At 50.5% G+C, this 14,487-nt stretch overlaps 1 protein-coding gene across 3 annotated transcripts in view; it reads right to left on the bottom strand.

Annotated features, from left to right (window-relative positions):
- SELENON (selenoprotein N) overlaps positions 1 to 14,487 on the bottom strand; it is an 18,559-nt gene extending 4,072 nt beyond the window's left edge. For 2 of the 3 annotated variants that reach the window (XR_008238619.1, XM_052810495.1), the window contains exons 1-11: positions 14,311 to 14,487; positions 9,724 to 9,841; positions 8,768 to 8,898; positions 8,067 to 8,279; positions 7,086 to 7,210; positions 6,132 to 6,269; positions 4,394 to 4,475; positions 3,241 to 3,429; positions 2,050 to 2,155; positions 1,053 to 1,165; positions 252 to 353 (exon numbers count right to left, since the gene is read on the bottom strand). Coding sequence is in view for 2 of the 3 variants with exons in the window: in XM_052810495.1 (XP_052666455.1) it covers positions 252 to 353; positions 1,053 to 1,165; positions 2,050 to 2,155; positions 3,241 to 3,429; positions 4,394 to 4,475; positions 6,132 to 6,269; positions 7,086 to 7,210; positions 8,067 to 8,279; positions 8,768 to 8,898; positions 9,724 to 9,841; positions 14,311 to 14,418 (1,425 nt within the window). In the remaining variant the exon portion in view is untranslated. Of the gene's footprint in view, positions 1 to 251; positions 354 to 1,052; positions 1,166 to 2,049; positions 2,156 to 3,240; positions 3,430 to 4,393; positions 4,476 to 6,131; positions 6,270 to 7,085; positions 7,211 to 8,066; positions 8,280 to 8,767; positions 8,899 to 9,723; positions 9,842 to 10,307; positions 10,642 to 14,310 lie in introns of those variants that run through there. The other variant, XM_052810496.1, reaches the window with a different exon arrangement.

Genomic DNA, 14,487 nt, shown 5'->3' with positions numbered 1-14,487 from the left:
CACCCAGAGCTGCTGTTGTTCTGTCTCTGAATAAAAAGACATTTGTTTCAGATTTCTTGGTAGAGCTGCTGTCTGTCTGCCGCAGCATCCCTCAGAGCACAGCACCGTGAGGGACTGCAGCCCCACAAAGGCTCGAGGAGCCAGGTGATGGCTGGGGGAGCAGACACTCGCTTCGGGGTCTGCAGATGACCCTGAAAAGAGCACATTCTGATGGGAAGAGCCAAGCCCAGCTAAAGGGGTAATGAACATACCACTGTGCCATTGGGGAGGCAGATGATCATCTCCACGGGGAAGTTGTATTTCTCCAGGTGCAGGTCAGCCAGCTTGCTGTAGAACTCATTCTCTCTGTTGCTCTGTAAGGAGACCCCAAAGAAACATGCCTGCACACACCAAAACTAGCAGAACAGCACAGGAGGAGTACACCGAACGCAGGAGAAGGCAGACCAAAAAGCTACTCTGCAGCATGGCAGTAACTGGCTCCGTTCTCACTATCTGCTTTACTATTCCCTTTCAGTCAGTCTTCTCCTCGCTTTTCAGCTGTAGATTTTCTCCCTGAACAATAAAATCACCCCATCACTGGCAGTTCCCAGGCGCACCAACAGCCTGATCCCAGCTTCTCCCAGAGTCTCCAGCTCCGTGATTGACCCCAGCTGACAGCACAGGCCCAGAGACAGGCTCGTAAGTGGGGAAAGGTGCGATCAGGAGACTCAGGGTTCAGACAGTATTTGGTTGCTCCCTGGGTTACAGAGAAGTCAGTTTGTTGATGGCACAAATGGCCTTGGGCAGGGCTATCTTGCAGTGAAGCATCTGGTTTAGCTTTTAAAATTGGCACCATGACAGAGTGAAAGGGGTGATGGTGCCATTTTCTTAGCCTGCCTCCATCTGGTGTTTGCTTGGCCCCTGTAATTGCTAGGACATGGAGGGCTTGGAACTGAAATCCCCCACTGGCACAGGTGTGAGCTCCCTGCTCCTGCTGGCACCCCCCGTGCCAAGCGCTGTCTGCATTCTCCAGCACTGAACGCAAAGATGGCAGATGTGGCTGCAACACTCACCTGCAGCTCTTCCAGCTCCTTCACCAATGACCAACTGCTAACGAAGCTCTCGTTCAGCAGGGCAAGGATGGGCGAACTTTCCAGGACGGTCTCCCGGAGAGTTCGCCCCGAACCTGGCATAGGAAGAGAGGCAGACAGTGGTTTGCTGTGTTTCCTGAGCTGACAGTTGCCATGTTTGATGCCACTGTGATGCCAACACTCTAGTTGCTGTGGCAGCTGGCTCAGGCTCCCCCCAGCCTGGTCCATTGTCTTATTTCTGCTTTGTTGGCAGCTTTCCATAGCTTTTTATTTCCCGTTTGTGCTGCTGGCAGAGAAGACTCACCAGAGCAGACCCCAGCCACTTGCAAGGCAACAGAAGGACCAGGACAAGCTTGCCACAGAGACCGACTGGTGTGGTGCATTTAGGAAAGGATCAGGCCCTGTGGACCCACCCTGAGTGCCTCTTGCTGTTCATGCTGAGCAGAGGCCATACATGCTGAAGAGTTTTTAAGGGCAGTAGGACTAAAGATACCTGCCCCTCTCCCACCCATCACTCCTGCCCAATGTGGCATGCAAGTTCTTAGGCATGGGGAGGGAAACAGCTACACATCAGGACAACCCCAGGCCCACACATCTGGCTCTGGCTTCTCCTGTGCAGGTGTCAGGGACAAAGCAGAGAGCAGTGTCCCTTTCACCCTGCAGATGCTGCCTCTATCCATGCAGACTGAGAGGGGAAGAGAAAGGAGAAAGTCCAGACCCATGCCTCTACCTTGAAAAAGGCACTTGAATTAGTGACTTGGTCTAGGGCTTGTCTCAAATAGATCTGATCCTGCCACTGGGGACCTAAGCCCTGATCAGTAATCACCCAGTTCCAGCCTTTTTCTGTTCAGCATCTTCAGTGCCGAAACGAGTAACACAACGTTTACCGCTGGCTCGTGAACAGCTCCCTGACCCCCAGCTCTTCTCAGAGCCTGAAGGAGGTACATCATTCTTCCAGCCACGCTGGGAATGTCCTCACCTCAGCAGGACTGGTCATCCAGGGCACCCCACAGCAGGATCGAGTGCACCAGCTTCTTTTCTGCTTTTGCTTTCTCGAAAGCTTGTGTGAAGGGAAGATAGGAGACCTGGAGGCAGAGAGACAGCTTGAGAAATAGACACAGAACAGCCCACCTCAAATACGAGCAGGGTCTGAAGGAACCAGACCTGCCACATCCCAGAGGTGACGCACACACGAGTTTTAATCTGCAGTACCTTCTGCAGATTAAAGCAAATGACAACTGTGGTACTTTCCCCAAGGACAACTTCATCTCCCAGTGAGATTGTAGCGAGCCCCTCACACAGCCTGTGGGCTGTTACTGGCACCTGCACAACCCCATCTTTACACACTGCAGAAAGCATCTGCACAACTGCAGGCAGGCTGTCAACAAACACACCTCAGCAGCCTGGGAAATCTGGCCTTGAGATATTTATTACAAAACCTCACTGAAATGGCCTAAAAACTGGCTGTGAGGGACCCTGCACAGAAATTGTTCCAATCACTCAAATGAAGGGAACTTTATTAACATCCTGGCAGCTCAAAGGGACATTTGTAAGCTCACGCACAAGGAGGCAGCCATTGAAACGTGTCCCTTCAGCCAAGGAAGCAGTGACAGGCAGTAGCCATCTGCTCCACAGGCTACTGGCATGTTAAATAGTTTGGGTCACCCAATGCTATAAATTTGTGTCTCACTGCGGGATGCAGAGGCACAGGCGGATTGTGTGTTTTCTGCTGATAAGGAAAGCTTGGTCCAAAGGTAGCTGAACATTGCAAAAGTAATGCCAGAGGAAAACCATTTGTAAGCAGCGTGATTACCTGCTTCACTCAGAAACTGCGTCGGCAGCTACTGATAAGAGGAAGGAAGCATGAGTCTACATTTACAATACAAGCCCGGGACACATGACTTCTAGGCTTTGCTCCTGCCTGTGCTGCTGTTCGACCCCAAATGGCCTTTCAGAGATGCTGTACTCCCTCATCTGGAAACTGGAAGTCCATCAAGCCACACAGAGTGTCTGGGAGTCACATGCTGAGCTGGGAGACCCTCACACTATTCTGAATGCTGACCAGGTTGTGACCTCTGGTTTCTGCTGGTCCTCGAGGTTACTGGACATCTCAGTGAAGATTACCCACCCCAAATAAATGTCCCAAGGAAGCGCCCGGCCCCTTCCTCACCTTCTTAAATGGATACATGGCCACTTCCAGCTTCTGGGCTGCCTCTTCCCAGGGGATTTCCTGCTGCCAGGTTATCTCTTCAAACACAAACTGAATGGGCTCCCCTGAGGGATCCCTGCTGTCAATCACATTTCCGTTCTCGTCATGGATCACAGAGGGGATTGAAGGCCCTGTCGATTCCAGCTCCATCTGCAGGAGAACAGGCTGAGTTGGACATTGCAGACACCCCACTCCTGGTTTTTCTGTACTCCAGGACAGGATAAAGATGCAAAATAAGACTGTGCATGTTCTAATGAAGATACAGCTTGATCTATTGTCTCCCAGAGCTGCACTTTACCAGTTGCAGATGTGTTTTATTGGGGAATAGCAGGAAAGCAACTTCATTTCCTTCAGTTATTGTCTGACTGTGCTCGCTAGATTGGAAAGGCATGAGACCTGTTCACTCCATGTTCCCACTTTCCCAGTGGAGATTTTTGACTGTGGGACACCCGATCCTTAAAATCATTGGGACCTGCAGGGCTAGTTTGAAGCTCTTGCTCATATCGCCAGCACAGCCCTTACACAGCCCGCGGCTAGCCACAAGAGGGTGCAAAAGGGAAAGCTGTTCAGGAGCTTCCCTGCAGTTCAGTGTTCTGGTACATCTGATATTATTTTGCAAGTCTCTTTTCCTGACTTTTCGCAATTAAAAAGAAACATGGATCTAGTTTAGGAGAAAATGGGACTGTTAAGTTCAGGCATTCAAAATCCTGACTTACATTTCCTGTCCCAAGAACTGGGGTTACCACATGCAGTTTCTAAATTAGACACACTGTTGTTCGTACTCCCCTCTGGGCTCAGGGCCTGGGTTCAGCTCCTAATCTTCCCCCTGCCTGTCAGACAACTTTTTAAAAATTGAAAAAGTCGCATGACTCCAAGAGCTTAGGATTCAACCCACACAGACGGAAAAAAAAAATATTACAAGAACTGGCAACAGGGAGCCACGCTGCTGCAGAGGACATACACAGATCAACAGAGGTTATATTATTATATTGAAATGTTCAAGAGAAAGCTCTAAAGAACAGGGATAACTGAGGTTATACAGCTCAGGACCATGGCAGCATAAATCCCTGCTGAGATGCTGCACACATATGGAGGACTGAGAGTGACTACAGACCTGAGGCAGGTAACCGATATCCACTTCCATGTTGCTGCTTTCACTCGCCCCATACAGCCACTCCATATCAACATTCAGAGACCTGCAAGGCGAACCCAGTATGTTCAGAGTCATCCAAGGCTAAAGCTGTGTATGGGAAACCCCAAACAAATGAGAACACCCAGTGCTCCTCTTGCAGGGTCAGCACTGAAGCCCAGAGCCTCTGGCTCCTTGGAGATCACCGTGTTCCCTGCACAAGACCAGCAACACTAGATCCCTGCTGGATCAGGGCCCAGGCACCCACGCAACACTCTGGGCAAATGCGCTCACACCTTTGAGTACTGTCAGAGTACAGAAGAGAGAGGTGTCTTTGCTCCCCCCTTCCTTCCCAGCACTTAACTTGCACATTCTGATCCTGCGGAACTCTTAAAAGTGTTTTTTGGAAGCAAAAGGCTTTTGTAAGGAGTTGCTGGCAGAGCCGTAAGTGTCTGCTTGCTGCAACAAATGTGCTGACAGAGCCATAGGGATTGAGTCGCCAGGGTAATGTTATAATAGAATTTTCACTCCAGCCGTCACGGGCAAAGAGATTTGAAGCTTCTTTCCCCTGAAACGCTTCCAGCTGCTTGCCAGAGAGCAGGGATGAGCTAGTGCGAAGCTATGCTCACAAAACCTTAACCTGTGAAACACCAAGCAAAAAATATGTTGAAGCAAAAGCATCAGGCTTTGCTGAACTTCAGTGCTTTAAGCCAGGCACTGGGATTGCCAGGGGCTGCTCTCCACAACCTGCCTGTCTCTCCCCATCCTCCAAGTACCAAGGGACAGCTACCGGTGAGCGAATCAGACCCTGAAATGGGTCAGGGATCCTCAGCAACTAGTAGGGATGCATTTGCCAGTTTTACAGACAACTGCAGAGCTCAATTCAGCCAGATTTTCCAGGGACTTGGCTGAAAAGCGTGAGCTCATCCATCACAGACACCTTCTGCAGCTTCCAACAGGTATCTGACATCTGCAAGAGTCCCTGCCACAGCCAGGGACTGCTGGGACAGGTCAAAGGGAGCAGTGCTTGCAGCAGTGCTACTAACAAAGAGGCTGCTGCCTGTCTCTAGGGCAGTATCAGGACAACTTAAATTTCCCATCCCTGCGTGTCTTCCCATGGGCCTGCAGGTACCTCCCTCTAAAGTGGTTTGGCAAGGGACAGCTCAGGCTTGGACGCTCAGTTGAAGCACATGCCAGTTGCAGCCAGGTTGTGCAAGGACAACTATCCCCAATCCCATGCTCCATGTTCCCAGCAACCTCTGCCCTGCTTCTCCCATGTCCCTCCTCTGCCCTTGTTCTTCCCTGCCTCTTCCAAGCCAGATGCCCCAGACCTGTTGATAAACAGAGCTATTCCTGAAAAATTGCATCAGAACCCGTTTAGGGAGCAACTGTATCTAGAGAACTGAGGACATGATGACCGTGATGACCGCTGGCAGAGAAGGATGTGTGGGGAAAACAGATAAGCAAACAGCAGAACCAGCCTGCCCAAAGCTCAGGCTGCAGATCTGCCTTCCCTGCACGGGCCAGGATGCCCACATACTGCAAAGGACAGAGCTGTCACCGCACTCATATCTTCATTAAAAAAGAGCCCACCAGTCTCCCCCATGCACAGCCCCCACTCCTGCACAGGACAGGATCCCAGAGCCCCTGGGTTCCACTGGGCTTCATTTAAAACAATCCTCAAGACTGTTCAGCACCCAGGAAGAGAGAGAAACTGCTGTACCTGTTGTTAGGGACGAAGAGCTTAAACTCTCGGACATGGGAAGAATCCTTGGAAAGGATGATGTGACCTGTAAACTGGCCTGGGGAAAACCAGAAAGGGAAGTCTGGTGGCTCATTCAGCTGGAATTCAGCATGGATCCTGAAACAAGAAAGGAGCCATCAGCTGCAGCACCAGGAGGACAGAATGGATTATGCATTGCAGATGACAGCAGGGAAGTTATCTCCAGGCACGAGAAATTATGAAGCTAAATTGGGGCTGAGGTTCAGTTCAAAAAGCTTTTCATGTCACACAATGAAGAGGGTAAAAGGTTGGAGCAGATCCCCTGTGTCAGGATCATCTCCAATATTGATGTCTTTTGGGACTGGGCAGTAAGTGTCCATCCAGGAAGGATGAATTACATTATTGTTCCTTGAAACACAGGAACAGACTAAGACCCACTCAGCCACCCTTTCAGCCTGATCAGGCAAATAAAAGCTGTGTGTAACACTTCCAGTAAAACAAGAGAACAATTCCCCAGACTCTCCCCCTTGGAAAGGCACTCCACCCCCATTAACCAAAATCTAACAAATTTCTTGCTAATCAGACTCTCCCCTTTCAGCCAGGGATAGCTCCAAACCAAGAGTGATGGAGGATGGCTGCTGTCCTGCATGTGGGCAACAGTCCCTGCCTCACCAGGGACTCAGTGACACTGGCAGCACGGGTGCCCTCTTTGGGTGTCAGCAAAGCATCACACATGGGCAAGAGCTGGCTATGAACCGCCCTCTTCCCCGAACTGCTTCACCTCCCTCCCAGCCAGGACACATCGGATCTTGTTTGGGAGTGCGACTGCCCATGCAATGACATGCACACTCTCTGCCACAGGATCACAGCAGCCTTCTCCACTTCCCTGAGATATGGAAGAAATTCAGAAGTGCCCCCAAGCCCTCCTCTAACACCCCAAACCCATGGCCTTACCTGAACGCTATCGTGTAGTAGAACGTGCTGATGGCTTGGATGCAGGCCACAGCTCCTTGGGGAGCAAAGCGGGTTTTGACAAAGGGGCGTGGGTGGAACATGCTCAAAAGCCTGTGGATTATGATCTAGAGAAGGAATTGTAAGAGAGCAAAAATGAGAACAGTTCCTCTACTGCAGGTCAGCTGCAGCTCCAGAGTAACTCCCCACCAGATCAGGAAGGCAAGAGAACTGCTATGACTTAAAAATTAGCTCAGAGACCTACCTAATCACAAAACAAGGAGATAAAGCAAGAGACTGCTTTTAAAAATAAATCCATCTTCCACGCTTTTTATGGTATTCCCATTGTTCGCAAGTTTCCATCATCCCAGTCGCTTGGATGTCTGAGTACGGTAAACTGATCTATGAGGCTGCCTCCATCAATACTACTTAAGACTTTGAAAGAGTGGGTATGCAATCAATAAACACACCAGGCTGCGAAGGTGTATCAACTATGTGATCACTAACACCTACCTGGGCACCCTGGGGGAGAGCAATATACACGCCTGCCTTTACAAACTATGTATACACATCATTTCACTTGTCAATGAAACGCCCACCTCTGGGGTGGCACTCGGCAACTGTTCCACACGGTATGATTACTTCACACAAGCGCTTTCTGAATAACCCTCTCCCCCACCTGTCCAGGAAAGGCTAGCCTAAAAACCCAAACGCTTAAACAAAGCAAGATGAAGTTACTCAAGTCAGCCTCATCTGGCCATAACAGATGCCCAGAGCTTTTGCCTGCTCTCCATTTACCTCCAATTTAGGAGATGCTGCTCCTGGCTGTATGCTGCAGCCTTTTTGCTCCCTTAGAAAGTCCAGGGAGACATAATGCAACAGCCTTGTCTGCTCTAGGGACTCCTGTGATTCATCTGGGCTATAAGGCAGAACATTTATACAAACTACCTCTCAGGTATATATAAATTGAGTTTCATATCTCACCTCTTTGCCCTTGGGAGGCGGAGGGTAAAATCTGTTGTTGGAAAGATACCCAGTGAAGATGTTCAATTCACTAGGAATTATCCACCATGGATCCCCAAGATCCAGTTTATTCTTTGGAGGAAGAAAGGCTTTAAACTGTCTGGCAAGCATCACGCTCATAGGGGCTGCTGGGGCAGTCCAATTCCTCAGCCCAGACAGAGCGACATGAGAAATCTGCGAACAAAAGACACTATCAGAGCCTAGACTGGCCTCTTCAAACATGCAGTAATGCTGATGGATGTAAGTAAGCTTTGGAGAAGGGGAAAAAAAAATACCACATTTCAAATTCTTCCTACCAGCCCAAACACCACCAAATAGTTCTGTCAACTTTCAATTAAGTGAGTAATAGGAAATGGGAGAGAGGGGACCATACCACGTATCACCACTGCTTTCGGACTTAGCTCCAGGAGAGCCATCTCTAATGTCTGCTTCAAGCTTCCCAGGAAGGGCGTATTAATTGGGGCACAGTGTTGCCGAGTGCACTGAAAACAATGAAATGCCGCAGAAAGCAGTGAGCTTGCTCATCAAAGCAAATCCCATGGGCTTGAGCAACACCATCTCCCCCTCCTGATGCGCTAGCATTTATTCCAGCTGATGTTACCAGTCCATTGGACACGTTTATACCAGAATTTCTGGCCATACATATCCTGCACGACACCTACTCCCAAGAAACCGTCTTTGCTCTTCGTCATCGTTTCCATGACCAAAGGCTGGAATTTAGCCACAACAGACAACGTCTCCCCGCTTGGATCAGGCGTCTCCTCCTCTTCAAATTCTGAGATGGGAGCAACCCCTAGACAAAGGGACAGGAATTTAAGCAGCTGTTTCCCCTCCCTCCCTTTTTAAGCAATTGTGAAGCGATTACACATTTATCCTGGCAAATCCAGGAGCACTGGGAGTTTCCCAGCTGTCCCTACGCTGTACGCAGCGGCAGAACTCAGACCCACCCCAGAGACCAGCTTCAGCTGCATGAATTAAAGTGGAGCCCTCTTTTCAGCGGACGACTTTCTAAACCCCATGGCTCAGTTAAGCCGCCTCATTTCACCTAGGAGGGATCAGAATACATGCTTTAGCCAATTCATTACAGCACAAGCAAGCAACTGTCTGTATTTCGACTGTACTGTAAGCTCTCCTGTACATTATAATCACCATGCTTCTTCCTGCTTGGCACCACCAAGAGACATTTGCCATGCACTGGTACAGTCTCCAAACATGATCTCTCACAACTGCTATCTGGGAGAGCCTGCTACAGCTGGAGAAGCATATGAATGAAGTGCTGCGACTCACTAACAGTTTTGGCCTAGCCTGGGCTGAGCTGTATTTGTTGCATTCACCCATCCCAAATCCCCCTTTAAGCTCTAGACAAAGTAACTTATGTACTTTGCTAGTCCAGCAATGGGATCTTCTGTCTTATAAAAACTCTACTTTGTGAAAGTGATGTCTAGTGCTTAAGCCTTTTCAAAAACACGTAAAGCTTAGCAGCCTCTCCTCATGTAAATAAGGCCCAAAACAGCACCCAGAAAAAAATAAAGACACGGATACAAACTGCTGAGTGCATTATCTTTGGCTTTTGCTCGGTCTGTGCAGAGAGAGCTCTGCAAGGTAGATAGATACCTACCCGTCAGCTTTTCAGCTATTGGCTTGAACTCTTCCGGACTGAGGTACAGATCATTGTTTGTGTCCAGAGAAGAAAACAGAAACAGCCCCTCACTTCCCAAAGACTTCAGGGCCAGCTCCTAGTTTGGGAAGAATAGGCAAGTGAGCTTTCATTCTAACCTCTTGCAGAAATTCACTCCAGCCCCTCTCAGCTTCAGAGTTAATTTGCATTCTTTCCAGCACACAAACACAGCCATCAAATCGAAAGATTAACGCCCCTTGGCAGGATTTTGTGCTATTTACAACTGGGATCCGTGTCCAGGAACTGTTGGCATGAGCATATTAAAACTACATCTGGCTGAGTAATTCAAACTGAATCATTTGCTCTGAGTCGGCCTCAAAGTCTTTTGTCAGAAAAATTTCCAACTTTTTCCAGATAGTTAGTCCTAAACCTGCAGATATTCAGAGCACCTGGAGATTGTGATTTCTGTAATTAACTGATGCGCAGTGAAACAAAGGCAGTCAAATACATGACTATCCACATTGCAAAAACACAAAGGAAATGAACTGAGCCCTTGTAACTCTGCAGAAAGCAACTTAACTTACACCCGTGCTGAGATCCATGCCAGCATTACTGTACACAACTGCCCTGCTTTGGTCAGGATCCCCTCCAGGTCTCTAGCCTCAGGACTGGATGGAGCATTTCAGACCTTTGCTCCGCAGGGAGCACTGCCTGCTCATTTGGCCATACATCGGGGAGCCACAAATCCCATGGTCTTCTCCAGAAACTTCTGCAAGATCCCAGCCACGCTGCGCCTCAGTTTCTCCCTCTGCAAAGCCCACACAGAGATCATCCAGTGGAAGACACTACTGAAACGCAATGTCTCCCTTGGAGCAGCCTCAGAAAGGCTCTAGATTCTTCTAGTCATTTCCACTCCGCAGCACTTGGCAGTGAAGGGAAAGGAACAACTTGCAGGCAGAACAAGAGAGCTCCACGTTGGTGTGAGAGGAAGAGAGATGTAGCAAGTCAGACAAGCCACATCACTGCCAGCCAGCCTGCAGCACATCCCCTGTGACCCATCATTTGGGGCAGCTTCCCCTGCCACCCCCCGTAAAAGCCTAAAGCTGCAAGGATAAATACTCTGTATTCTGCTGTTTAACCGTGTTTATTCTCTATTGCCTGCAGCACCATTACCATCCCCAGAGCTCCTGAACTAGTTTATTTTCCATCTGTTGCCTGCCAGCCTGAAGCAGCACTAATGCAGCCTGGAAGGCTTTGCTCCTGTCAACTGCAGCAACAAAAGCACTTAAGGGCCTTCCAGGGCAGTTTTAGGACTGAAGCAGACAAAAATAAAGACCCTGGAATACAAACCAGAGATCTGGACGCAGACATGGCTGAGGAAAGACAAGGAAGGGAGCATGCAGAAACTACACAGCTGAAAGATGGAATGAAGGAACAAGATGGTTATTTATCTACACACAGGAATAATCCACTCTGGACTGTCCACGTTCCTGGGGCCAAAATTGTGCCTCTGCTCCCCAAATGAATGGGGATGCACATCCTTGGCCCTGTAAACAGATAACAACATTTTCCTGCGCAACTGCCCTGTTCCCTGACAGCCATGTGCCAGGGTCACGTCATGAAGCCTTGGGCCAGGCTTCAGTACCCCTCTCGGCTCTAGATCTTGCTTGTGCGCAGCACGTAATGCATTAACCTCGTAAGGGCCCCTGTGATCGCTCACTGTCTGGGAGCCGGCTCATGGCGCAGGGAAGCGTGCCGGGAGCGAAAGATGGCTTCCCCCTCTGCCGAGGAGGCTGTCCTGGATGAGTACTGAGCTCTGAAGAGATGGTCCATTTCCTAGTCCTCTCCACAGCGCATCAGCGATTCCCTGCTGATGAATCTTTTAGAGTCTCTCTTCTTTTTGCACTTCACAGACAGGGACCTCAAGGGATGGGAGGCAAATGAGCGACAAAGTTTTTAGTTGGTTAGACCGCCTGCTGCTTAGTATTAGGAAAAAGTCGTGATCATTTACTGAACAGGGCTGAAGGCAGAAAGGGAACCAGTTATACCCCACACATACAGAAGAACACCTCTGACTGCGTCTAAGACAGGAGAACATGAAGGGGGGAATACAGGTGCCTGGTGTTGGACATTAGCATCCAAAAGTCAATCTACAGACAAGAATTGAGAGCACGCTCCCATCCCCTCAGCCTGCACTTTCACATAGGTCAAGCAATAAAAAACCATCAGCTGCAGAACCATCAGATAATTATTCCTACAACCGCAATTGGCCAGAAATGTGGTAGCTTTGCGGTCAGGCAACTTATGTGCACGCACACACATCTCACACGTGTGCCAGCAGCCGGCTGAATGCAGCCTCCCTGCTGGTAGGTTTGGTACCGGGCTCCTGCCTCCTCCAGACAACGGTGCCCTCCCCAGTGCAGGTTAAAACAGCCACTTCTCCAGCAAAGGCGCGCTCCAGGCAGTACTGGCACAGCGCATCAGTTCTGCACAACCCTGCAGGACAGATTGCTCCCTCTGGAAACATTCATTTCTACGCTCACAAAGCATGGCAGCTCAGCAGCACCATCGCGCGAGCCCCTGTCCACAGCCTCGCCACTGGGGCCCCAGGGACCCACCCAGCTGGAGATAAGACCCCAACCATGGAGGAACAAAGACTTCTGCAGAGCACGCACCCGTCTTGCTGCACTCAGTCAAAAGGGATGATAAAAATTATGTTTAAAAGGGGAGAGAGAAGTCAGGGCTTTGCCCTTTGCTTCCCGATAACATTCATGTTAAAGAAAGCTCTCCAGAGCTTGTGGTTTTTTCTTTTTTCTTTCTAATCTGGGATTATAAGAAATAAAAAGTTTCCCTGTTTGTGCCAGAGCAGTAAGACTGAGCTTTTTCAGTCTTTTTGTAGAGGAAGAGTGTTGTGGTTTTCACAAAGAGTTTTCTTCTCCCACCTGCTTGTGGGTTGTTTAGCTAAATAAACATTTCCATAGAAAGAGACAAGACATATGTTTTCAGCAAGATGAAGGAAAAATAAAAACCTTGGGCTGTTCACATTTTGTTCTCCTCTCCAGCAATGCCCAGTCACAGCCGTCTGCCTGTCCTCTAGGAAACACAGAACCTCCAGAAGACCTGGCTTTTCGTCAAGCAGGGCTGAGGTCCTCTCAGCCACCCTGTGAAGGACTGCCCTGACCCTTCTGCCCCTGTCAGAATTATTCTTCTAATTAACTGGTTTGAGCCATTCTCCCCTTTTTGCAATGCAAGAAGAGACAAAGAAAAGAGCCATCATTTAAAAACACTTGTCTTTTTACCATAGAAATATCAAGAACAAGAAGTCTGCTCTTTCCCGTGAACCTTTTTAGATGTTCAAGGAGGCACGCCCAAGTGAAGAGCCAGGGGAGTACGATCTTTAAAAAAGGCACGCTTTCTCCAAAGCATGCAGCAGCCATTTGAATTATACAGATTACAATCAAAACCAATGTCAATCAGCCTAATTAAAAAAAAAAACAAAACACAACAAAGCCCCTAAAAAGCCTTCCCATTTTTCAGCTCACATCCTCCACTCCTTTGCTGCTTCTACAGTCAGGGCACACAAGACCTGCATTTCTAGTATGAAAAAAATCCACAAACATCTGAAAGTTTGGGGCCTTTTTTATTACAGGTAATAGAGCGGGAAGGAAAGACACCTTCAGAGGCCATGTCGAGAGGAGGAGCGAAGCGTTATGCCAAGAGCAGGGCCAGGTCTGGTGCTCCTGCTCTTCCTCCTTCTTCTGGCAGGGGCAGCCAGCCTCAAAGGCACGGCCACTGCCGGTGCCTGGTGGTCACCACAGCTCTGTGATTGTGGTGGCCACCACAATCCCTGTGGCCACCTCAAGCCCGGTGGCCACCACAGCTCTGCAAAACCTCAGCCTGGCAGTGGCCACCTCAAGCCCATAGCCACTGGTGTGTGGTGAGCACCACAGCTCAATGGTCACCTCAGCCTGGTGGCGGCCACCACAGCCTGGCGGTGGCCACCTCAAGCTCCACAGCTGCTGATACCTGTTTGTCCCCACAGCCTAGCAGCGGCTGCCACGGCTTCATGGTCACCACAGCCCCGGCGGTGGCCACCTCAACTCCGGCAGCCACCTCAAGACTGCAGCCACCAACACGCTCTGGCCACCACAACCCCGTGGCAGCCACCACAGCTCTGTGGTCACCTCAGCCTGGTGATGGCTCCCTCAACCCAGCAGCCACCGATGCCTGGCGGTCACCTCAGCCCGGTGGCAGCTATCTCAGCCCGTGGCCACCTCAATCCCAGTAGCCACCGATGCCTGGCGGTCACCTCAAGCCTGGCCACAGCCACCTCAATCCCACTGCCCGCCTATGTGCGGGGGTCCCCTCAGCCCAGCAGCGGCCACCTCACCCCCGGTGGCCACCTCAACGCCCGCGTTCCCCTCAGCCCCGCGGCCGCCACCCCCCCCCCCCCCCCCCGATCCCCACGACGGCGGCGCGATCGGGTCCGCCCGCCATTTCATCCCTCCCTCTGTGAGGGGCAGCGCGGCCTCAGGACCGCCTTCCCCCCCCCTTCTTTCCCCCGCCACCTCTCACCCTTCCCGTTACCTGCTGCCGGGTTGCCTCAGCGTCCCGGTAGTACTTAACGGCGACAAACGCTGCCAAAGCGGCCAGGGCCAAAGCCAGGCGCGGAGGGGCCGCGCCGGGACCCGCCATACCCGTCTCGTTCAGCGCCGCCGCGCCGCCATGGCCGCGCCGGCCGGGGGAGGCGTCAGGCGGGCAGCG

Source organism: Harpia harpyja, chromosome 16 (genome assembly GCF_026419915.1).
Source record: "Harpia harpyja isolate bHarHar1 chromosome 16, bHarHar1 primary haplotype, whole genome shotgun sequence".
In the NCBI taxonomy this organism is placed as follows: Eukaryota; Metazoa; Chordata; class Aves; order Accipitriformes; family Accipitridae; genus Harpia; species Harpia harpyja.
The sequence above is the reverse complement of the archived record's forward strand: the minus strand, read 5'-3'. Positions and strand labels throughout refer to the sequence as shown.